Genomic DNA, 25059 nt, shown 5'->3' with positions numbered 1-25059 from the left:
TTTTGAAGTCAGCAACATGTGAGGCTACCCATATCAAATTATCCAACCAACCAGCCAAATAACTAACAAATAAATAAATTAAATTAAAATACAAAATGGATCCTTATAGAGTTGTGTGTGACCTTGGTCAATTATTATGATTGCTAGTCAAAACCAAAACTTAAACTTTAATTTAAGTTAAAGTGAATAGAGAAATGAGATGGCAGAAAATCAAAAGAAAACAATTAAACTTTTCTAAAATCAATTTATTTAAGCAATATCTCCATGTTACGGTGATGATGTGAACTTGAAATTATATTCTGAGCAATTAAATTATATGGGGCTGGAGAGATGGCTCAGCAGTTAAGTCACTTGCCTGCAAAGCCTAATGAGCCAGGTTCAAGTCCCCAGTATGAATGTAAAGCCAGATGCACTAGGTGGTAGTTGTGTCTGGAGTTTACAGTGTTGCAGTGGCTCTAGGCCCTGGCACACCCATTCTCTCTCTCTCTCTCTGTATGTCTGTCTCTCTCTCTATCTTTGCCTCTCTCTCAAATAAATAAATACAGAAATAAAAATAAAATATTTTAAAAAGAAATTAAATTTTGTACTCTGTCCTCTTATGAATAACCCCACAGACTCCACAAAGAATAAATGTCCTTGTGTGCCAAATATTTACTCTTTTAACATTATAAAAGATTTCTTATGTCTGAGGGTTCATCAGTAGTAGAATGCTAGTTTAGTATATGTGAAACCCTGAGTTCAATCACCAGTGACCAAAAACATTTACAATTCATTTACTAAATAAGATGAAACTTGTTTTCCATTTTTAATGTTAGAAATGGTACTTACATGTACTAATCAAAATAGATGTGGTAACATTTTTGTCAGTGCTCCATTCTACATATTCATTCCTTATTCAAAAATGACACTCAGAAATTAAGAACTTATCCATGATTTCAACATATTGTAAACTACATTTCTTTATGAAAATTCTGTTATTGATACATGTAATAAATCTAAACATACCCCAAAATTCATCTTGATTCACAACTTACTGTTTTCATTCTTTTCCAAATGGTATCAGTAAAATAATTAACTTCGTGAGTATTAACTATGAGACTTGAAACAAATGGATAATGATTGCTTGCTATGAGACTTGACACAAATATGCTAAAATCCGAGATTGAAAGAAACAAATGAATTTTACTTACCATAAAGGATTGCAAGCAGAGACAGGGGCATGACAAGTAGTCCCACCAGCATGTCAGCAATGGCTAGGGACATTAAAAAGTAATTGGTGGCATTGTGCAGTTTCTTTTCCATGCTTACTGCCATGATCACAAGGATATTGCCACCTATTGTCATGATTATTATTACGACGATTGAAAGTGCTGGCCAATTTTGTACCCCGTCTGGGAAATTAAACAAGCGTCCACCATCGGAGGCATTGAAAATGTCAGTTACTACAGCAGCTACTGGGTTAATGGAAATATCAAGTTGCCAAACCAATAGGCCAATGAGGTGCACACTGAAACAGAAAAGAAAAACAGTGATCAGGTACATATTATATTATTTATATGCAATATGTCACATAAAACAGTATCTTCTCCTTTATTGTGATCATCATCCTCATTCTCATCTTACTTAAACTTCAGGATTTCTTTCTAACCACAGCATACTTCCATTGAGTGATTGCTATGAATTACTCTCTTAGTTTACTGAAATGTTTATGTGTAATTTCATTTGATTTCATAAAACAAGATAGAGTTTAGTATTGATTCAGGCACATTATGTAGATTGGAAGAATCTGAAGTTAAAAGTGGTCAAGAGACTTGTTCAAACCAATATATCTCAGAATAATACTGATGTTAAAAACGATGTTTGGAACTTTTTCTGAAATCCAAAACCTCTGTATCATTTGGCTTACTTTAATGGTCTGTTCTTTATATTTTTAAAATATTAATTCCTTTGCTAAAAATAAAATAAATGGAAGTTGCTTTCTTTTTTAAAGAGTTAAGAAGAAATAAGTTGTGATCATAACAACTTCAAGACAATGTTTGAAAAGACACTATTTCTAATTTCTTATGTTTGTAAAGTGACATTCTTGTTGGTAGTTTCCTGCATTGCCTTACGTAGTTTCCTTTGATCTACTTGTTTCATTAGCATCCTATATTTTCTAGGATCTGCTAAGGTATGGATGGAGATTGGTGGGGTGTGTTACTTTTCATGAGTTAATAATGAAATCTCTTAAGCCATCTTAAGTGTACATTTTTATATTGATCATTTGGTAGATTCTACCAATAGGAAGTTCAATGTAAGAGAGATGTGTGTGGTTATGTCCCCAATAGCTATATGAGATTACAAATTACATTCACAAGTATTCTCCCATGATGTTAGCTCCTAAGGTGCCCAATGAAACTAAATCATTGTTCTCCTTAATATAATAGATAAGAAAAACAAGCACGTTCAAAATTTCCAGCTTAAAAAATATTATCTGTGAATAGGTATTTTGTATATATTCCATGGGTCAAAGTAGTATATTACTATTTAAGGTTAATATTACTATTAATAGTATATTACTATTTAATAAATGTTAAATGGTAACAACAGGATGTCTTTCCTGTATGTAGTGACTATGAAATATTTATAGGGAGGCAATCGCCTTTGTTGTCATACTGTAATTTTCTATGCTACACAGTGCTAAATAATTTTCTATGTATGATTCTGGATTTAGAGAGTTGCAGTACCTGACATGGATATTCAGACTCTTTGCATTCTTCATATAAATGCTTTTATCTCATCATCTCATTCTTTTATTCTTTGCACTATTTTTTTATTTTTGTAATGGTAGGTATGTGTGTGAGTTTTTGATTCACTGCTAGTTAACATTATCACAGATATTTAAAGCAGTCAAAAGAGTTTATTATGGTTCTCATGATAAAATAATATCCATAAAACTACATAGATATACACATTATACTTTCTAAACCAAAATAATTTACTTAACATTAATAACTTATAATGAAAATAAAATTTACATTGTTAGTCAATAAAACGCTAATTTAAATGTCTGAATATAGGCCTGGGGGTATCACACAATGGCAGAGTTCTTGCCTATCATGCACAAGGCACTCACTCAAAACCTCAGCATTACATTAATAATATTAAAGTCAAAATATATTTTATTAACCTTTAGCATAACATATCACAATGGACATTGATAGAAGAGATGAATGGTCTCTTGTTTCTTTTGGTAGAATGGTAAAATTATATACCTTAATTATACCTTAATACCTTAATTTTCAGGAGAATAATTTGTTGCCCTTTAAAGTATCCAACCATCTTGGGATGAGCCACTGAAAGACTGAGTTGGAGTAGGAACATTTATACTTTCATTTTCTATAAGTGACTCTCTTTTTCTTCCTCTGTAACTTATTGTTCTTTCGCCCTCTTCTCTCCTTGTTGTGTGCTCTTGGAATTGGTCATATTTGACACTATCATCATGTTGAGATGGATCATATTGGAGAAATTGCAAGTGTTCAACAGGACAACATTTTTACTTCTGTCCAGTTACATTCCTCCACTTCTATCCTTAACTTTTGATCTTTCTTATTTTTCTGCAATCTTTACTAATCAGAAACTTACAAAAAGATTATTTCTATCCTCCTTCCTCTCTTCCTTCTCTAAGTTTTAGTTCTTCTCTCTCTCTCTCTTTTTAATACCACTGAACAAGTAACTATAAGTTGTTGTTTATTATTTTAATTAAAATAAGCAGTGAAATACTTACAGGAACGAGTGCACCATATTCTTCAGGTTCACCATGATTGCTTCAGGCTTAAGCAACCAGAGTTTAAAATTGATAATAGGGAAATTAATAACAGATTGGATTCATAACCTGGGGAGAAAAAAAAAAGAAAAGAGAAAAACATTATTTAACTTTCCAAATGACTTTCAATAGCAACCAGTTAAGTTTAAATGCACTGATTTAGTGATGAGAAAGGCAATACTTCATTTAGAAAAACAGGTAAGGATGTTGTTATATTGCAGAAGATGGAAGGAAAGAATGGGGGGAGGCAAGTTTTTAATTCAATCACAGATCCCTAATGTCAGTTTTGTAAAATTTCTTACATAAGGTTTATTTAGATGAGGATTTACTAGGTATTCCCCTATTGGGATACATAACTTCAAATCAATGTTTTGAGAAAGGAATTAAGAATATATGCTTCTTAATTTGAAACTATCAGGAAAAGGTACATATTGTGAAAATAACTGACCTGTTTGAAACAAAAAAGTTTCATTTTATGGAAATATAGAAAACTAAAATGAATTTTTAGAATTTTTATAAAGTGAACATATTTTGTACATTTCTATCTTTTTTGCAAAATTAAGTGATCTATATTTACATAGAACACTCTAGCTATACTTTTGCATTAACCAACAATATTCTCCAGAGGGCAGCAACAGCAGGCTTATACCAAAATAAGTGCATCTGTCAAGTTTGCTTTATGAAATACAACTATTACTCTATGTATTAATTAGCTAGCAGCTAACTGATGATGTATCACAGTTCAAGCATGTGAGGCAATAATGGTAACAACAGGTCAGTTGTCTTAGATGTTTGAAACAAATATCAGTTTCTTTTTGTGACTTAAGAGGTGAAAATACATCTTCTAAGAAAAATGAGAATGAAACATGACTTTGTAACAATTCAACTAAGAATTGCAGATAGGATGTCTTGTTTAAAAGAATTGTTTGGCGTATCACAAAATTCAACAACATATTCACATAGTGAATTAGTACATCACTTAGTACTCACTGTATTCAGTTTGTTAAAGTGTTGCTTAGTATTTATATTGGACAAATCTGGTAAAAACCTGTTCATCTCCTTGTGTAAGTGCATCTTTACTAGGTGGATCCTGTCACTATCAATCTTTACATTGACACTGAAGAAATACTGTGTGAATTCTAGTGACTAACACAGAGATCATTTCATGTTTCTGTTTAGAGATTCTTAGGAAACAGACTGGTGAAACCAATCTGTTCTCTGTTTTGCCTTCTCTATATTTCTATTTAGGAGTTGGACTAAGTTTTCTTCCCACACCAAACACCTCTTATTTCTTTTGGAGATAATAAAGCTGGTTCAAGAGTCAGGACTGTTAAGCTATTAAGTTTTTAAATGATGTTCTGTCAATGAAGAATTTGTGTGTGTGTGTGTGTGTGTGTGTGTGTGTGTGTGTGTGTGTGTGTGTTTGAGGACAGAGAGACACAGAGAAACTGAGAAAGAGGAATAACTTACATAACATGGCATAACATTGAAAGATCTGTTTTGTCTAGTTTGTAAACATTTTCAAGGAATATGAAAATGAAAATCTGTCTCCATAATCTTTCTTTGGTGATTTTAGCTCCTTTCAGATATTTTGAATTACATTTTCACTAGAACAAACTGCATCTCCTTTTCCATCTCATTTAATATAATTTTTTGGTTGCCATTCAAGCTGTTAATTTAATATTATCTGTCTTCTTAATTCCTCAGATTTCGCCTTTCAGTCCTACCAAGATCAACTCCTTACCATAGTAAATACATAAAATATGGTCTCTAGTAACTGAAAACTCAAAATATTTTGTGAAAAGTGTGCTATTCATGAGATTGTGAGGCCATTTCTATCCCATAAAATCTAGTCAAACAACACATTTCTGGAAAGCTTGAAAACAGTAATGGAAAAACAGTAAAAGAGACCAATAAATATTAATATCCTTTGTCCTTGATCATCTTAGCACTGAAAACATATCAAAATCCTTCTTTTTTCCCAATGCTGGAAGTTAAAAGTCAAAATGTTTTTTCAATATTCATCTTTTCAGAGATCCAAAAATCAGTAAAAGTCAGAATGATATAATGGTGTGCCAAGAAGATAACAGGAGCATACATTTGGCTATGATTATTCTCAAGATTATCCACATTCTCAGCCTTGTTGAAATCCAATTATCATTACTCAAAATATTAGATTTTCTTAAAAATTAACTAAGTCATACTTTTGCATGCATGTTTTCCTGAGAAATATAGATAATATATATTCAACAGAAAGCATTTTTTCTAAATTTGAATTTTACAAATTTAGAAGAAAAATAATTATCTATGAAGATTTCAAATTTATTAACTAAAATAAGTTAAGGTCAAAATCATGTCTTAACATACTGTTAAAATTACCTTTCTCTTTCTTTTTCTTTTTTTTTTTTTTTTTACCAATGACAAGGATAAAACCTAGGTCCTTACCCATACTAGGTAAGAGCTCCACCATGGAGATAAACCCTTAGTCCAATATTCACATTCCTTAAACATTAAGAAACGTAACAAAATAGGCCTGTGAAGTTGTTATAAAAGGTTGAAACTATAATAGAGTAGGAATAAGTTTTATAAGGTATGGAATGTAAATTCTGCTTCATTATATATTTCTCCAATTTTCTATTGCAGTATCATGATAATTTGAAACAAGAAATGCTCTGTGAGTAACTACTAAAAGGAGAAAGGATGAAAATTTTGTAAGTCTTGAATAAGGTCAATTGGTAAGACAAGTAGACAAAAAAAACTGTAATAAAAGTTTCTGATGTTTATACCTCTCAGAATCCACAAATCTTTCAAAGTATGGTTGTGTAAACACAAACTGAATGCCTATGAATTAAAGTATTTAAACTTAGGAAATTTTTGTTTTTTATAAAATTTTTAAAAATCACTTGGGAGATAACTGAAAGAATTCCTTAACATTTAATAAGAATGTATATAAATCTCATAAAAACTATGTTTGAATATGTATCCACATATGCATGTGGACAGGAAAAGACTAATTAAAAACAAATTAGTTGTCTCAAGTATGAAATAAAAAATAGAGGTCACATCACAGAAATAAATTCAAGACCATTATATCAATAAATATCAATTATATAAATCTTTTTTCTTCTCCTTCGAACAATAGCAATCTACTTTGCTAAGGCAAAATGAGGGATAAATTTAATTTTGACATAATTTTCAGCAGTATAATATTGCATGATATATTGCAGAATAACCCTGTATCTTATATCCACTGAGGTTTCAACAGATGTCTAGATCAAATATGAATTAGTCACAAATATTCATATCACTCCTGAAAGTTAATTATCCTGTACACATGTATGACAATTTTGGGAAGACTCTTATAATTCAAAATTAGCCTTAGGACTAAGGAATATTGTAGAAATATTCTTTTCAACTTCAAATGTCCTGAATAAATTTTTCTTATATCTATCATACTAAAAATATACCTTTGCCAAGTATAGTTAAACCACATAATTAGAGTATTTTGATGGAAAAAAACTTCAGACAGTTCAGTCAATTTAATTAAAGACTACTCATATGATACAGATATGATGGCACATGACTAACCCCAGCATCTGGGGGTAGAGATAGGAGGATCAGGTGTCTAAGTCCAACCTTATCTACTTAGTGAGTTTTAGGGCATCCTATGCTACATGAAACCCTGTCCAAAACCAAAAGATTACTCTTCCAGCAATAAATGTAAGATTGTCCAACATAGTACATTCATTTAGAAATGCATTCCATGAAGTTACACAAACTCAAACCCTCTATTGAGAGTTTCTATTTATTCTACAAATTTAAATTCATAGAATTTCTAAGCCTGAAAGATGATAATGGATCCTTTCTCCAGACAGGTATGTATTAAATCACTTGGAGAAGTTTGACAATTAATTTTCTTTATAATAACTTTCTGGTGAGATAATTTCTGAAAATATTTTATCAGACAAAAAAAACTCAGGCTCAGATGCACAAGGGGGTGCATGCATCTGGAGTTCATCTGCAGTATCTGGAGGCCCTGGTATTGCCATTCTCTCTCTCTCCCTCTTTCTCTGTCAAATAAAAAAAATATTTTTTAAAAGCCTCATGCTAATAGACTTCAATTGAAATGATGAATTTATTACTCTGTCATGTACAAGATCTATACCACAGACTTATGGTAGCTAGGATATTGCATTTTTTGTGTTTTTTTTTCAAGATACAGTCTCACTCTAGACCCAGAATGCATTGCTTCAAATCTCAAACCAGACATTTTCCCATACTGTGACATGGGGAAATTCAACAGCTCTAAATATTAGTTGAAATATATTGAGTGATTTTACAAATCTCTTTAAAATATTTTAATATTTTAATTATTTATTTATGAGAGAGAGAGAGAGAGTGAGTGTGTCAGGGCCTCTAGCCATTGCAAATGAACTCCAGATGCATGTGCCACGTGGGTTCTGGCGAATTGAACCTGGATCGTTAGGCTTCACAGGCAAGCCCCTTAACCACTAAGCCATCTCTCCAGCCCCCATAATATCTCTTTTGAAAATGAGGGGGTAGCACTAATGAGATGGGATTCAGGCTTGTTTCAATTAGAATTTTTAATAATATTGTGACTATTCAGTTTGTACGTAGTTCTTGTGCCAATATTTGCATTCCCCCCTCTCCTCTTCAGATAATGCAAATGAAGGTTGAAACAAATATAACCGTTCCTCCTGTACTCAGAATGCAAACGAGACACTTTCTTTTTATTTGTGTTTTCTAAATGCTTACGCTTGATGTATTTTCTGAGAGGTTTGTTTTTTCATTCTGTATTGCCAGGGATACAGGTCCTCACCATGCTAAACAAGTGCTGTACCACAGAGCTTCATTCCAAGTCCCATGTGAGATTAATTATTGTTAAAACTGAGTTTGAATTAAGGAGATAGTTACATCACAAAATGTACAGCATGTAATATAGTAAGTCTTACACAAGAGAACTATTCCACTTACATAAAACAGCACTTCAAAAACAGTCTTCAAATTAATCGACTTAAATTAGCTATGGAAAATGACTTCATACTTGTACTAACCAACATTGAGAGATTCCATCTTTGTGGGCAGTATGCCCAGCAACTTGAAGCTGCTTCTCCATATGTAGTAAAAGACACAATCCTGAATTATCTCAGCAGAAGTACCCATATAGAAAACTAAACAGTTTTTTTAAGGAGAGCTAATGTGGAATCCATATGCTAAATTTATGTGTTAGAGACTAATTTGAATTGACTTCCAAGCCTGAAAATGGCATAACTTAACTTTCATGTGTTCAAATATTTATTGATCTCCTACTATGTGCTAGGCACTATGCCATATGCTGAGCATGTGGTTGTATACAAGGCAGACATGGCCCCTACTATCATGGGCCTTACATTTGAAGGAAAAAACAGGTAATAAACATGTAAACAGGATAGTAGCCAATAGTGATCATTGCTGTGATTAAAATGGAATTGCATAATGGGATAAAAAGTGAGTGTGGGAAATATATCAGATGGATTTATAGATATATGTAGCCACAGCTTGACACTTTCTCTCTATATCTGTTTCTATGTATGTGTGTATATAAATATCCATATGTATGTATGCATATATATGTGTCTTTTTATATTTTTAAGTTTTATTATATATATGCATATATATATATGCATGTAGTTTTTCAGTTATGGACATACTCAATGTGTAAATAGTACATGTTGGTATCATACTTATCCTCATCCCTGTCCCCACCTCCAAAGGGATCCTCCTCATTGGGGATTCCAGTTATTCCCATAGGGGCTGCAGATTGTGCATTGTGGGGGTAGCCATCAGTTATAGGGAAGAGGCAAAGTCTCTGTGTGTAATAAAGTCTCACTCTAGCCCAGACTGAACTGGAAATCAGGCTAGTCTCAGGCTGGCCTTGAACTCTCAGGGATACGCCTATGTCTGCCTCCTGAGTGCTGGATTTAAAGATGTGTACCCCATGCCTGGCTTATATATGCATGTTTAAAATTATTATGTATGAATAATATTCTTTAATATGTGAATATAGTATTAGAATGCACTAGGTATTCTTAATGAAAAAAGCATACAATTGTTTTCTACTGGTAATGTAGGCACAATTCAACCGTTACTGGTGAGAATACTTGAAAATTTTGTATTTGTTTTTACTTTTGCAAACTAGAAAATGTTATTCCTTTATCTTTTGCCAAGACATTAAGTACATACAGTTACATTCTCAAAAAAATTCTCCTCTTACTTTTATACTGATGTCCATTCACCCAGAAGTAACTCTCATTACCTAGCACATTAGATTAAGAAATCAAAAGCTTTGGAATATCTAGCAGGCCTTTGTCATTGTAGAGTTGATGTTGCAGTTGAGTCAAGAAAAGCGAAAAGTTCAATCAGTTGCCTAGATGTATTTATTGCCAAATAACTGGGTACTTGGATACATCTGGACAGCCGAATGAACCTTTAACTCCTCGTCTGTCCAACAGTTCTTCATTTCCCAGCTTCAGAAACTCCTAAATAATAAAGGGAGAAAACACACAAAACCTACTTTGGAGTTGCAGGGTTAATCTGTGTCTGGCTTTGCTGTTCCACAGGGGGCAAAAAGCAATTTCTGGTACTGTTTTATAATTTACAACTATAAAAATTATATAACCCACCCAAATCAATAGTACCTTAACTAACAGATTAATAATGCAGAATGGAAATATGTCTCAAATATAGAAAACTGAGTCAAACTCAAATTAATTTACATAATTTAAAATTTGAACAATGCATAATTCATGATAATATCATTCAGTACTCAGATGACAAACATGTTATTAGATGCTAGATGGAGAGTGGTTGGTGGCATAGTTTTAGTCCTGACTGTTCCTGAATTTTACTGTATGGCTTAATAAATCATCAAATGTCTTTTACTCGCATTATTTTCATTCAAGACATTAAGACGTTAAAACATAAGACCTCTACACCTTCCTGCTCTAAATTACCTGGATTCATGGTCAGTTTCATAAACATTTGACATTAGTGTATGCTGTTTTACAAACAAGATACTTCTAAATAGTTGCTTGGTTATAGTTTGAGTCTACTTGTCCTTGAAAACTGAATGAAAAACAGAACATCCACTTGAATATGACTCTTGATTTGCAAGGACTGTGAAATTGACTTTTGAGTATTTACATAATGCAACTTGTATGTCCTGCAAATTAATATGCATGCATTCTTTACCATTTCTTCTTTCTACTTCCTTAAATTAAATCCTAAATATACATTTCATTCTTAAAGAGATAGTATACAAATACACACAATTTTAAGACAAAATAATGCATTTGTGAATTTTCTTATTTTACAAAAATATTCTGCCTATAATATTCACAGAGCAGTATATAGTATAAGAAACATGGCTAGTTTGGGGCTATTTAAATTCTGACTTCCATTTCTATGTCTTAATGCTTGGATAGACTCTTTTTTCTTCTTTATTGACCATTCTACTATTTTATTGATTTTTAGGGAAAATAGTACTGCAGTTTGACAGTTCTGAAAATACTCATTTGTTACACTAGTTTCATAAACCATACATCAGAATGTTCTCAACATTTAAAGAAACAGACACATCTATTTTATAACTCCCCTCTGTGTGGTTGAGGGTAGAATTTCAGACTACAAATGATACATAGTATATATATTCACTGTAAAAAATTCTAATTAGTTTCATAGAGAATTCTTCTAGCTCTACTTCCAGAGTTCCTATTGTACAACTCAGTTCACAAATAAAATCTATGAAGAAGTTCATAGCTATACAGATCCTCAAATCATTTTTCACATGATTTCAACGTTTGGGTGCTGTGGTGGTTTGATTCAGGTGTCTCCCATAAACTTAGGTGTTCTGAATACTAGGTTCCCAGCTGATGGAGATTTGTGAATTAACGCCTCCTGGAGGGAGAGTATTGTTGGGGGCAGGCTTATGGTTATTAAAGCCAGTTTCCCCATGCCAGTGTTTGGCACACCCTCCTGTTGCTGTGGTCCACCTTCTGCTGGCCAGGGGGTGATGTCCACCCTCTGCTCATGTCATCGTTTTCCCCTGCCATCGTGGAGCTTCCCCTCGAGCCTGTAAGCCAAAATAAATCTCTTTTTCCCAGAAGCTGCTCTTGGTTGGGTGATTTCTACCAGCAATGCGGACCAGACTGCAACAGGAAAGTGGTACCGAGGAGTGGGGTTGTTGCTAGACACCTGACTGTGTGGCTTTGGCCTTTTGGAGCTGATTTTCAAGAGGACTATGGGAGGATTTGAAACGTTGGCCTAAGAGATGCCTTGCAGTGCTGTAAGTACAGCTTGATGGACTTTTCTGGTCTGAGCTGCAAGACCTGAATGCAGTAAGAACTATGGACTGTGAGGTTTGGCTTATGAGAGTGAGAAAGAGCTTTGCCTGGACTGGGCTAGCAGTTTGTGTGAGAAGCTTGTTTTTATGCCCATGTCCTAAGAAGTTGTGCAGGGTTGCTTTGCATAGAAATGAACTGGTGTGTGCAGAGGGATATGGCACAGAAAGAAAAATCTTTGGGTGAACTGCTGCCCGTTCAGCTGCAACTGAGAGATTATAACCTTTGAGACTGGGCTAGCTGACTTGTGCTGGGGCAAGAGAAAGAATGTTGACTCTTTTGAAGGAGGCTGAGTGCTCAAGGAATGCCCTGTTTTTCAAAGTCTGCTTTATTCCCCCCTGGATTAACAAATTGGCACCCTACCTGGTATTGTGGAGTATAAGAAATGCTGGAAAGAGGGTCATTGAGTTTGCAACACAGTCTTGTGTTTTGGAAGTGGCCATGGGTAGTGTGAAGCGGGTTTGCCTGTTGCCTGCATAGAGATCCCATGGGTCCATGAGGATGAACCGTGCATTGCAGTGGAGACCCATTGGAGATGCCGGGACCATGAGATGGCTGCCAAGGAGATGCCGGCCCTGATGAAGTTTCCCAGGACTGTGAGTAGCCTAGCTGGAGGGGTGGAATTGGAATGCCAGAGACTCATTGCTGGTTAGAATTATCGGACTTGAAGATTTGTCACTGGTTTGAGTTGCTGGACTTGAAGTTACAGAGTTTGATGTTTGCCCTGGTTGTTTTAAATCTTGTATTGGTTGAATGTTTCTTTGCTTTGCCCAATGCTGTCTTTTGCAGTGTGAATATTTATTCTGTGCCATTATGGGTTTTTTGAGGTTATTTTTTGGTATTATGGCTCAGTTAAAAGATCCTGAACTATGGGGATGTATGAACATCATTGGGATTGATAAAAACAATGGGGACTTTTAAAGTCAGACTAAATGCATCATATTTTACATCATGTATGGATATCAGTTTATGGGGGCCAGGGGCGGAATGTGGTGGTTTGATTCAGGTGTCCCCCATAAACTTAGGTGTTCTGAATGCTAGGTTCCCAGCTGATAGAGATTTGTGAATTAACGCCTCCTGGAGGGAGTGTATTGTTGGGGGCAGGCTTATGGGTATTAAAGCCAGTTTCCCCATGCCAGTGTTTGGCACACCCTCCTGTTGCTGTGGTCCATCTTACGTTGGCCAGGGGGTGATGTCCACCCTCTGCTCATGCCATCATTTTCCCCTGCCATTGTGGAGCTTCCCCTCGAGCCTGTAAGCCAAAATAAATCTCTTTTTCCCAGAAGCTGCTCTTGGTTGGGTGATTTCTACCAGCAAAGCGGACCGGACTGTAACAGGTGCACATGTGTGTACATAATTGTGCATGTGTATTGAAGGTGGGAAATGTAAACAAAGGTACTGCAAATACATTTTTTAAAATTACTACCATGCTCCAAAGCCCCATGATTTCATAAGTTGAAATCATATCATGGTCCAAAGCCCACTGAATGATTGGATATTTTCATGCATGTTTTAAAGAGGAAAATCTAACTTGCTTAATATGAAAAATTAATGAGATGCAGATCAAGAAAAAATTGGGAAATAATTCCCATTTGTACATAGCAGATGCTTTAGAACAGCTATGTCTGTTTTTAAATCTCAGTAAAATATTATTCTATCTATAGTCAGTAACGATTTTTCCACCCACTCCAGTGCAGTAGAGATGTTGTTCCTTATCACACAGAATCATTGTATTGAATAGACTAAATATAAGCAATTTTGCTAAGAAATCAGCATATTCTTCAGTTTTGTCCAAGGTTAATTTTAAAAGGAAAGATAAATAAAAAAGCAATTTTGAGACAACTGGGGAACTCTGAATATGGCTTGAGGTCTTAGATAACACTAAGTAACTATTCTTAAGATTGCTAGGTATGATCATTACATGGTGCTTTTGTAATATTATACTCATAAGTTTAGATATTATGGTGATGTAAAGTGAAATAATTTAATAAAAAGAATAGGGATGAGAAAGGAATCGATCAAGTAAGTATTAAAAAACCTTAATTACTGATCTGTGAGATGGTGTCATGAGTAATTTATTGTTTTAATTATTATTATGTGTGTTTTAAAGGTTTTCAAAAGACCCACCCCCTCTCTCTTCCTGTTTCGCTCTCTCTCTCTCAAATAAATAAAAAAAAATTAAAAAATAATTTAGAAAATGGCTTGAGAGATGGCTTAGTGGTTAAGGTATTTACCTGCAAAGCCAAAGGACTTTGGTTTGACTCCCCAGGACCCATGTAAGCCAGATACATAAGGTGTCTGGAGTTCCGTTGCAGTGGCTGGAGGCCCCAGAGGTCTCTCTCTCTCTCTCTCTCTCTCTCCCTCTCTCTCTCTCTCTCTCTCTCTCTCTCTCTCTCTCTCTCTCTCTCCCCCCCTTTCTCTCTGGCTTGCTCTCATAAATAAAAAAAGAAATAAATACTTTTTTCAAAAGAAATTTCAGCTACAAATGAGATGTGTTTTTAGGTTATAGCACAAAAAAAATTTTTCCTGAGAAATATAAATCTTCATTATACTTTATGTCTAATACAGATTTTGGTTTTTGCATATTAACAGGCCACCACTCCAGCTGAAACAAACAAAAATAATAAATTTCATACAATGAGAATGATACATTTTCCCTAGTAACAAGTTGGTTTATTTGAATATTATAAAATTATACAGGAATCACCCTTCTTTAATGAATTTCTACCCGGTAGATTGTTAATGCATTTTGAGATCAGTTGTCCTCAGAAGAATGACATTTCCAATAACAATTTATTAGAACCTTTTTGTCAGTATTATCTTCTCCACTTAACAATAGTTCATGATTGCTTAAGCTCCCTCATCTAAGCTTTCCAAAGAACTGTAATAATGGTGATTCATTTAGTAAAGGACATAGCTCTAATTTGGCAGAGGTCATAAATATCTTGAAGGACAACTGGTTCCATCATGCATGACTGGGCATAATTTTTCAGTATCAGTGATTAAATATACTGAAAAGCAGCTTAGATTATATGCTTTGGTGGCTCATTTGAAGCTTCTATTAAATATGAAAATTTATAAAGTAAATGTCTTCAGTACAAATTGCCACTGTGATACCTTTCCTCACATGTGACACTGTAGGCCATCTAAATTATGCAGGGGAATAAGTTATCAATGATATTTTATTCTTTACTCTTGGTTCGGGAAGGCTGTATTTTATGAGATCACAGAAATGGCACTTAAATATTGCTTTACTTTTGTAAAATGATGATGACTAATGCATATATTTAACAAAAATACATGCATCCACATGAACATTTTCTCTTCTTCAAGTAGTAAATCATAGGCAGTGTTTATACTCCTTGTGGTATATTTTAAAACTGTCGCAAGGAGCCAAATTTCCTTACATTATCAACCATTTCTAAATTTAAGTTATAGGACTTGGTTTAACAAATACAGTGTCATACTTTATAAAACAAAACCCAGTATGTATGATCACTGAACTGTGATTTTTTTAAGAAAATGCATGCAATTGTAATATGAAAAGACTTGAAATAACTTAACAATTAATGTATTTATTACCTACTATATTCCACATACTTTTATAATTATTTTCACTTCATTGTGATAAAGTCATTTGACAGGAAAAGAAACTGAGGTTCAAAGAAATTAAGCTATTTTTTCCTAGTATGTGACAAGATTAACATTTGAAAAGAATGTATAAGGGACTGGAAAAGTATACTAACTCATTTGAGAAAGATGCAAAGAGTTTACAAGCAAAGAGCCTATGTGTTTATGACAGCATGGTTTATTTACCCAACATATTTTTTAAAAGCCTTGTGTGCATGTGGCAATGGTGTAAACACTAGGATATACCCAGAATGAAGCAAAGGTTCTTGCTCATGTAGAAGTTGTAACCTGGTCTTTTCCATTAATTCTCAACTCTTTTTTTCTAGATGAGAATTCATAGTGCTGTTTGTGTTTGAATAGTTTTTCCCTAGCTGGTGGCTCTGTTTTGGATGATTGTAAAACCTTTTGATCCTTTCCCTGCCCCATATCCTATCCACGCTCTTGCCAACTGCAGACACAGGGTGCTCCTGCTGCCATGCCTTCCTTGCCACGATGGACTTTAATTTATTTTGCCAGGTATTTTGTCACAGTAATGAGGAAAGTAACTAATATAAATTATTAAAGTTTTAAATGTTTTTTTTTAATTTACTCATGTGTTCTTAGTAAAGGAATGAAAGTTAAGTAAGTTAGCTTTAGCAAATCACTACAATTCTCTAGGTGACATGTATTCAATGGTTTTATATCCACTGCTCTTCTCCATTCAAATAATTTTTTCTACCATTTACTAGTATTTAGATAATAAAACACAATCAGTTGCTACTGCATTACTTGCTATTATAAGGAAGATTTCTTGAGTTTTAAATGTTTATTTTAAGTATTTTATTTATTTTTTTATTTAACAGAGAAAGAGGCAGGGAGGGGGGGAGGGAGGGAGGGAGAGAATGGGTGTGCCAGGGCCTCCAGCCACTGCAGATGAACTCCAGACATGTATGCCCCTTGTGCATTTGGCCAACGCAGGTCCTGGGGAATTGCACCTGGGTCCTTCGGCTTTGTAGGCAAACACCTTACCTGCTAAGCCATCCTTCCAACCCCAAAATTCTTATTCTAAATCACTAAAATACTATGTTTCAAATGAAAACCATTGGTATAGAAAAGCAACTAAATAAATGAAAGCCAAAGAAGGAAGACTTTGAAATGCAGTGCCTTTATAACTAGACATGTTATATTACATTTATGTCCATATCATCTATATCTGAATCTGCATATATACTGATTGTGATAGTTTAAGCTTTGTGTCAATTTGATCTGTTCAGGAATCTACAGATATTCCTCATAAGTGGGTTTCTGAGGTTGATTCTAGGAAGAATTAATTGAAGGATGAAGCATTCCCATCCCCCAGAGTGAGCCCTTCTGCCAGAGTGGGCAGCGAGGGAGGCACATCTTTATTTAAGGAAGCTCTTGGAAGGAAAGTATCCTTTCCTTACACCTTGATGCCTGTGCTGCTTGCTGCTTTCCAGTGTGAACTGAAAACCAACAGTGGATTGAAGACCAGAGTGGACAGAAGAGCAGTGGCTCTCCAAGAAGCCTCCAGGCCTTCAGTCCCAGATTAGAACTGCTGAGGCATCCACCCTTGTGGACTGAGCAGCTACCTAGTTCCTTGACTCTCAGGCTTGCAAACTGCTATGTTTGGACTGCCGTAAGCTAACCCAACAAATTCCCTTTTAATACAATTCATTCTGTTTATTCTGTTCCTCTAGAAAACCCTGACTAATACACATATATATGTTTGGGAAAAAATTACACAATCACAGATTACACAAAACATATGCAACTCAAAAAACACCAGGAAGTATTCTAAATGGTCATTGCAATTAACTTGTTAAACAATAGGAAGTTATACTCATGAATAAAGCACATAGTTCATGCCAATATTTACAGAAATTTATTCAGCAGCCTCCCATAAATCTTTTGATTTGGTACCTGGCATCCTGGCAAGAAACTTGGTATAGGTGTTTGTAAAGTTCCTGCTACTGAGGCTGTCATTGTGGCATACCCTATGAAGTGCTATTATCTAAGACAACATCTGTCATCCTAAGATTAAAAAGGATGAAGCATGAAGATTCTTCTCAAATGTGTAATCACTGTAGACATTGCTCAATGTGAAAAAGAATATCAAAAAGAAAATTCATGATAGTTGTTTCTATTTAGTAATTTATTACTCTATATATTTTCCCATTAATCTTTGCTGTAACAGTGTAATACCAGATTAAAATTCATGTTGAGATGTACTTACACCTAGTAAGTAGTAGAACAGGATTTCATTTTACAATTGGTACATATTAATATTTACACTTTTTCCCTCCATACAGCTTACTACCAGTTATACTGATTATCTGCTTCCTGTAATTAATACTATAAAACTCTCCAAATTGACCATCATATCTGTCAACTTCTAGGCCAAGCAAGCATACTCTCACCAAAGATGTAGAAACTGGGCATTGGGAAATCATCCAATTTCCCGTTTTGATAATTGAGGAAATAGATCCAGAATAGATAAATAACTTGTTCAATATCCTTATGCTGATCTTTTTTTTTTTTTTTTTTTTTTTTGTCAGTGCTGGGATTAGAAACAATTTTGTGTTCCCTTCCCAGTTCTTTCATTCTGAGCCTTACACATAGCTAAGGCCTTCTAAAAGTAACTGATGACTAGTTCATGCATAACTTTTACTACAATTGTCTCATGACCTCCCTTTAGGTGAAAGGAAATGAAAATGTCATAGGCTACAACATTAAGTGCAGTAGAAAATTACTTCAGAATGCCTTCCTGAACACATGGCTCTTCAAATTATCAAGGAAAGAAGTCTCACTAAGATGCAAGCAAAAACACATGCAGAAAAGGAAGAAGAAAAAGAAGGAATGAATGATCAGAAGAAAAGGAAAGGAACTTGATTTTAAATCTATATTAATTCCTAGTTACTAGAACCCTCACATGGTTATGTTAAGTGTGAAGTTCCAGGGACTAAGTGGCAGGAATAAGCTGGGAGCACTATCATCAAACATAAGTTATTTATGCAAAAACATTAAATCTTCCAGTTCTTTATTTATCATTTAATTTACTCACAAAAGAATCAGTGGAACAAAGTGATTTTTAAATTCAATCCCCAATTGCATGTCAACAGCAAAAATTTAAAGAAGGTAAATTTGATCTATAGAAAAGACATTTATTTATTCAAACCAGTAGAACATACATATTCCACTAACCAATATCCTTAGATAATTATTGTAATTTGTAAATTGAGCATAATTTACATAATTGTAGACAGAATAAAATTCCACTAGGAAGATTTTGTTTCTTTGGTTAAACAATATGGGGTAGTTTGATTCAGGTGTCCCCCATAAACTTATATCTACTCAATGCTAGGACCCCAGCTAGAAGTTATTTGGAAATTGAAGTCTCCTAGAAGTCATGTTTTCTTGGGGGTGGGCTTATGGATATTATAGCCAGCTTCTCCTTGACAGTGTTTGGCACACTCTCCTGCTGCTGTTTTCCACCTGATGTTGGCCAGAAGGTGATGTCCACTTTGTGCTCATGCCATTGTTTTCCCTGCGAAAATAAACCCTTTCCTCCCACAAGTTGCTCATGGTTGGGTGTTTTCTGACAGGAACACATAGCTGACTGCAAGAAATAATATCATTTACTTCAATTGTGGGATTCAGAGAAAGGAATAGTTATTGCAAACAAGATTTTAAACCCCTGTTCTTTATAGGTTTAGTCCGGTAAAGTATAGATTGGAAGCTAGCAATAGACAAGGATGACTGAAAAATCACCACACTCAGGAACTTTTCTCAGAATAATATAGAATAAGAAAATATGAAAATTTATTAGCATTGGAGAACCTCAAATGTTACCCAGCAGATAGAAGCTGACCTGTCAGGCAAGGTGCAGTGGAAGACAGTTTTAATGTTGTCTAGGATTAATCCAAGTGATTCAAAATATAGCCTTGCCTTGCCATTGCCTACAATGATGAAGTATACTACATTTGGGAAGAATAAACATCTCATTATATTTTATGTTTACATTTTATTTATTTGCTTTTTAAAGTACATACTGGAGGTTGAATTTAGGTCCTGATGCTTTCACAGTGAGTACTTTACCAACTGAGCTGCCTCTTCAGTCCCTTTTTAATTATTTATTTATTTATTTATTTGAGACAGACAGACACAGAGAGAAAGACAGATAGAGGGAGAGAGAGAGAATGGGCGCGCCAGGGCTTCCAGCCTCTGCAAACGAACTCCAGACGCGTGTGCCCCCTTGTGCATCTGGCTAATGTGGGACCTGGGGAACCGAGCCTCGAACTGGGGTCCGTAGGCTTCACAGGCAAGCGCTTAACTGCTAAGCCATCTCTCCAGCCCTCAGTCCCTTTTTTTTTTTTTTTTAAAAAAAAAGTTTTGTTTATTTATTTGAGAAAGAGAGAGAGAGAGAGGTACATAGGGAAAGAGAGACAGAGAGAATGGGCACAACAAGGCTTCTAGCCACTGCAAACAACTGCAGACATATTTGCCACCATGTGCATCTGGCTTACGTTGGGTACTAGGGAATAGAAACTGGGTCCTTAGGCTTCACAGGCAAGTACATTACCCACTAAGCAATCTTTCCAACTCTCAGCCCTTTTATTATATATACTTTGTTTCCTAAAAAACTGAGTTTGGTGGAATACACCTATGATCCCAGCATTCAAGGGGTTGAGATAGGAGGACTGCTGTAAGTTTGAGATTAGCCAGGTTTACTTAAAATAATCTGTCTGAAAAAAAATCTTTAAAAAATTATTTCTACTTCTATGTAATATACTTAAGTACCCATAGAAAGTCCTTTGTCATATAATACTAAAAATATTGTGTCAGGAAACAAACCATATATTTAAAATCTTAAGATAAGACACAATTAGTAATGGAATCAGATGACTTTAGCCATTCTTAAGGATAGTGTTGCAGTCCGGTTCACATTCCTGGTAGAAATCACACAACCAAGAGCAGCTTCTGGGAAAAAGAGATTTATTTTGGCTTACAGGCTTGAGGGGAAGCTCCACGATGGCAGGGGAAAACGATGGCATGAGCAGAGGGTGGACATCACCCCCTGGCCAACATAAGGTGGACCACAGCAATAGGAGAGTGTGCCAAACACTGGCATGGGGAAACTGGCTATAAAGCCCTTAAGCCTGCCCCCAACAATACACTCCCTCCAGGAGGCATTAATTCCCAAATATCCATCAGCTGGGGAGCTAGCATTCAGAACACCTAAGTTTATGGGGGACACCTGAATCAAACCACCACAGATAGCATAACTATGTCATATTTGATGGAAAGATGAGTTTACCTTTCATTGAAATTAAAGACATGCACTACCATGCCAGGCAGAGAAAGAGAAAGAGAAGGGATACATCAGGACCTCTAGCAGCTACAAAGGAACTCCAGCTGCACGTGTCACTTTGTGAAACTGGCTCTACATTGGTACTGGGGAACAGAACAGGGGTCATCACACTTTACAGGCAAGTGACTTAACCACTGAACAATCTCTTCAGCCCAGAATATATTCGTAATGAAACGATTCACAATAAAATTGATTTTACCCATATTTTTAACTTCACCTTCATTGAAAATTAGGAGATATAGGATAGAAAAGGGTTATAATACATTTCTATACATACTGCTATCTTGACAAAATATGAAAAGTTTATTTCAGGAAGTCTGAATTACTTTTAGTTATGCTGAACTAGAATAGAAATCAATAGGTTTTTTTGATATTCAAGTAACATGGATTCCAAAAATCCCCAAGAATTTACATGAAAAGGGATAGAAAAATCTGTCACTTACAGCATGAATTGCATTATGGGGATAAATGGCTTGTGAAAGGAGAAATTCTTCTTATAATAACGAATTAACTCTTCAGTAACTGGTTCAGCATGAATGCACTCTCTTTGCCTTGATCCCTTGAATAGGATGCCCTGTAACCAGCCTATGCTGAAATCTATAGCTCTTGAAAATTCAGTCAAGCAAACGTAGTAACCAATCACAGTGGTTCATTAAAGAAGCATATGCTTTCAAACTGATGGTCTGTATGGGAGTTTTAAATATTATTTAGATCTTTTGGTTTCATAGTCTTATTGAAGTTATGCAATTATAGAAATATTTTTAATTTAAATATCCACCATGATTATTTTTGTACATATATGTATGTGTAGTGTGTGTGCATGTGTGGGTGTGTGTGAACATAAGTGTGGAGGGCTGGGTGTCTCCCTCCCATGCTCTCAACCTTATTTCTTTTACTTATGTCTGTGGTATCTATGCATTTGTGCATGCATGTGGAGTCCAGAGGTTAATGTCTGGTGTCTTCTTTGATTAGTTTTCTATTTATTTTACTGATGCAGGATCTTCAGTTGCACCCAGAGATTTCTATCAGCCAGTTTGCCCTAGAGATTCCCAACCTCCACATTCTGGTCTTTGGAATTCCAGATGGCTACCAAACCCCTCATGCAAGGCTAAGGACTTCTTCTATCTCCACTAGTACAGAGCTGAGAAACAGGCATGTACCACCATTCTTGGCATTTATGTGGGTTATTGGGATCAAAATTCAGGTCTGCACAATTATAAAGCTTGTACTTTACCCAGTGAGCCACCTCCCCAGTACTACCATGATCTTTCATTTACAAATTGCATTAAGCATTCCTTTTCCTACTTTTCCCAGCATACACAGCGTTAGGGGTTGTTAGGCAGGAAGAAAGGAAATGAAAAAGCTCTTTTGACATTTGCTTCTCTCCATCATTGGAGATATAAGAATATCAATATGTTAATTTCCTCTGAGATAAATAGCATAATAAGTGGTCAGTAATATCTCAGTAGATAAGGAATTAAAATAAAATTAAAAGAGAGGACTGGGAAGATGGCTCAGTGGTTACTGGTGCTTGATTTCAAAGCCTGATGGCCCAGGTTCATTCCCCAGTACCCATGTAAAGCCAGACACACTAAGTGCCCCAGGGGTCTACAGTTTGTTTCTCTATGTCTCTCCCTCATAAATAAAGAAAAATATTTTAAATTTAAAAACAATGGAGGCAGGTTTCAAACACTCTAATGGGAAAATCATCAAGCTGCTTGTAACTCATTTTTAAGTTATGGCTTTCTATGGTGAGATTAAAAATAGGCCAGTGTTGTCATTTCAGTAAGGGATGCAGAGCCACAGGCTACATGAGCCTAACTGCAAAGACCGAGATGGCACAGTGCCAAGGACTTGAAGCCCAAAGCTAACAAACTGAAAGACAGAAAAGCTGCCAGCAATCAGTGTGGCAAGTACTCCTTCCTAGCTTAGCCACTGCTGAGTTCTAGGCCATCTGGATCAACACTGTGAGGTTAGTGAAATCATTTAACATTAAGCCTAAGTATTTCCTCTTTGTTTGGCCCCAAAGGGTGGCACAACACTGCTTCCACAACAGATGCCCACATCACCCTGAGAAGAGGAAAATTTTGTGTTTTCTCAATAAGAAGTTTATTTTATTTATTTGCAAGCATAAAGAGAGGGGGGGAGAAGAGAGACAGAGAGAGAATGGGTGTGCTGGGTCCTCTGGCAGCTACAAATGAACTCCAGATAAAGGCAGCTCCTTGTGCATCTGGCTTTCGTAGGTACTGGGCAATCCAACCTGGGTCCTTGCCTTCACAGGCAAGTGCCTTAAGCAGCTAAGCCATCTCCCCAGGCTACTCAATTTTTTTCTTTGCATTCATTTTGTTAACTTTTGTTTCCTTTCTTTTCTTTTTTTCTCCCATTGTGCCCAACTTGTCTTCCAAGGGTTATCTTTTTACTTGTACTATTGCTCTCATTCCTACCCCATTGCACTCTCCTCTTTCCTCTCCTCACCTTTTTTATTTCCTTCCTCTCAGTTGCCAAGACCTCACCAGTTTGCCTATTCTGTTGTTTTTCCTCTTATTCCAGTAAATTGTCTTTGAGTTCCCTTCTAAATCTATTTTTTTAATTCTCTTATCAATGAAACTGCCAAGGGGCTGTATACCTCCCAGTGACAATAGTATGTATTCAAAATAGTTCTGGAATTCCACTGAATTAAAGTTATAAGAATAAATAGTTCTAAGTTGTTTTTCTGAGTTGAAGTTCAGGGTGCTGGCTTATAGGTACATAATTTGCTTTCTCTATGTAATTGAAATCTTTCATTTAGCTATTTTAAATAAACTGTAATAGTCTACATGGAAAAACTTAAATCATTAAATGCTTACATCTAAGTAATGTAATAAATTTTAGTTATTGTCATCCAATGATTTATTTTATATTATTATGTGTCAGTTATATATGCGTATTTAGTTGCTACTTTTATTTTGACTAGCATGCCAGACGTAATAGATTTCAGTTCAGTGGTATTACAAACCAGCTTGTTATAAAGAAGATAAAGCTGAATGTACATAGTGTATCTATGCAAACCCATTTGTATAGATTTTTGGTGTTTAAGTCATGAGAAGAGAACAAAAATGTTCTATATCTGTATCATTTTTAGTTTTAAGTTCACAAATATAAGTACAAACAAGTGTAGAGGAAATGAACATGCCCAGTCCATTTAAAGTCTGTTGATTCAAAACTCATTAACAAAACACCCTTTGAGCTTCTAGTTCAATAAGGCACTTGCTACTCAAATAAAACAACAGCAACAACAAAAAATAAAAGGCCAGTGAATCAGGGAAAGTGTATTATATCCATCAAACTTCAGAACATGACAAAATGTTATTTTTATTGGCAAAGACAGTTAGAATTACATGTCTTACTACCTATTCATAATAATTTTGAGTAGCAGGTAGGCCCTGTTTACACTTAGGCATAATTCATATTCCATTACAATGAATAATCCAATGTTTATTGTATTAGTTATGTTATTAAAAAAGAAAAACAATCAGAAAGAGTACAGACTCACTTGCCAGAATAAACTGCTAGAGTAAAATGAAGACATACATTTATTATGCTGCTATTTGATATTCCTTCAATGCTCTTCTTGCCAAGAAATTCATAATTGAATCATCAGAAATGCAATGTACCAGTATCCGTGGCAGCAACCTTTGATATTAATGAAAGAACTGGCAGTCATAGAAAATCAGATGGATCATAGAAAATACAGTTGCAAGAATGAACATATTGGCTGGCAGTTTGATATTTTCTAGCTTCCTCTATAAAAGTTAAAGGTGTATGGGGATTATTTCCAAATATCATCATTTTAATTTAGATGTTGTAGAGATGGACTT

The 25059-nt window shown here is 35.1% G+C and overlaps 1 protein-coding gene across 1 annotated transcript in view; it reads right to left on the bottom strand.

Moving 5' to 3' along the window:
- Positions 1-25059, bottom strand: part of Htr2c (5-hydroxytryptamine receptor 2C) — a 263217-nt gene that overhangs the window by 115268 nt on the left and 122890 nt on the right. Inside the window, exons 3-4 of the mRNA XM_004659115.2 lie at positions 3767-3874; positions 1191-1507 (exon numbers count right to left, since the gene is read on the bottom strand). Coding sequence (XP_004659172.2) covers positions 1191-1507; positions 3767-3801 — 352 coding nt within the window. The 5' untranslated portion in view covers positions 3802-3874. The remainder of the gene's footprint in view (positions 1-1190; positions 1508-3766; positions 3875-25059) is intronic.

The sequence above is a fragment of the Jaculus jaculus genome, chromosome X (genome assembly GCF_020740685.1).
Source record: "Jaculus jaculus isolate mJacJac1 chromosome X, mJacJac1.mat.Y.cur, whole genome shotgun sequence".
NCBI lineage: Eukaryota > Metazoa > Chordata > Mammalia > Rodentia > Dipodidae > Jaculus > Jaculus jaculus.
This window is presented reverse-complemented; position numbering and strand designations above follow the sequence as displayed.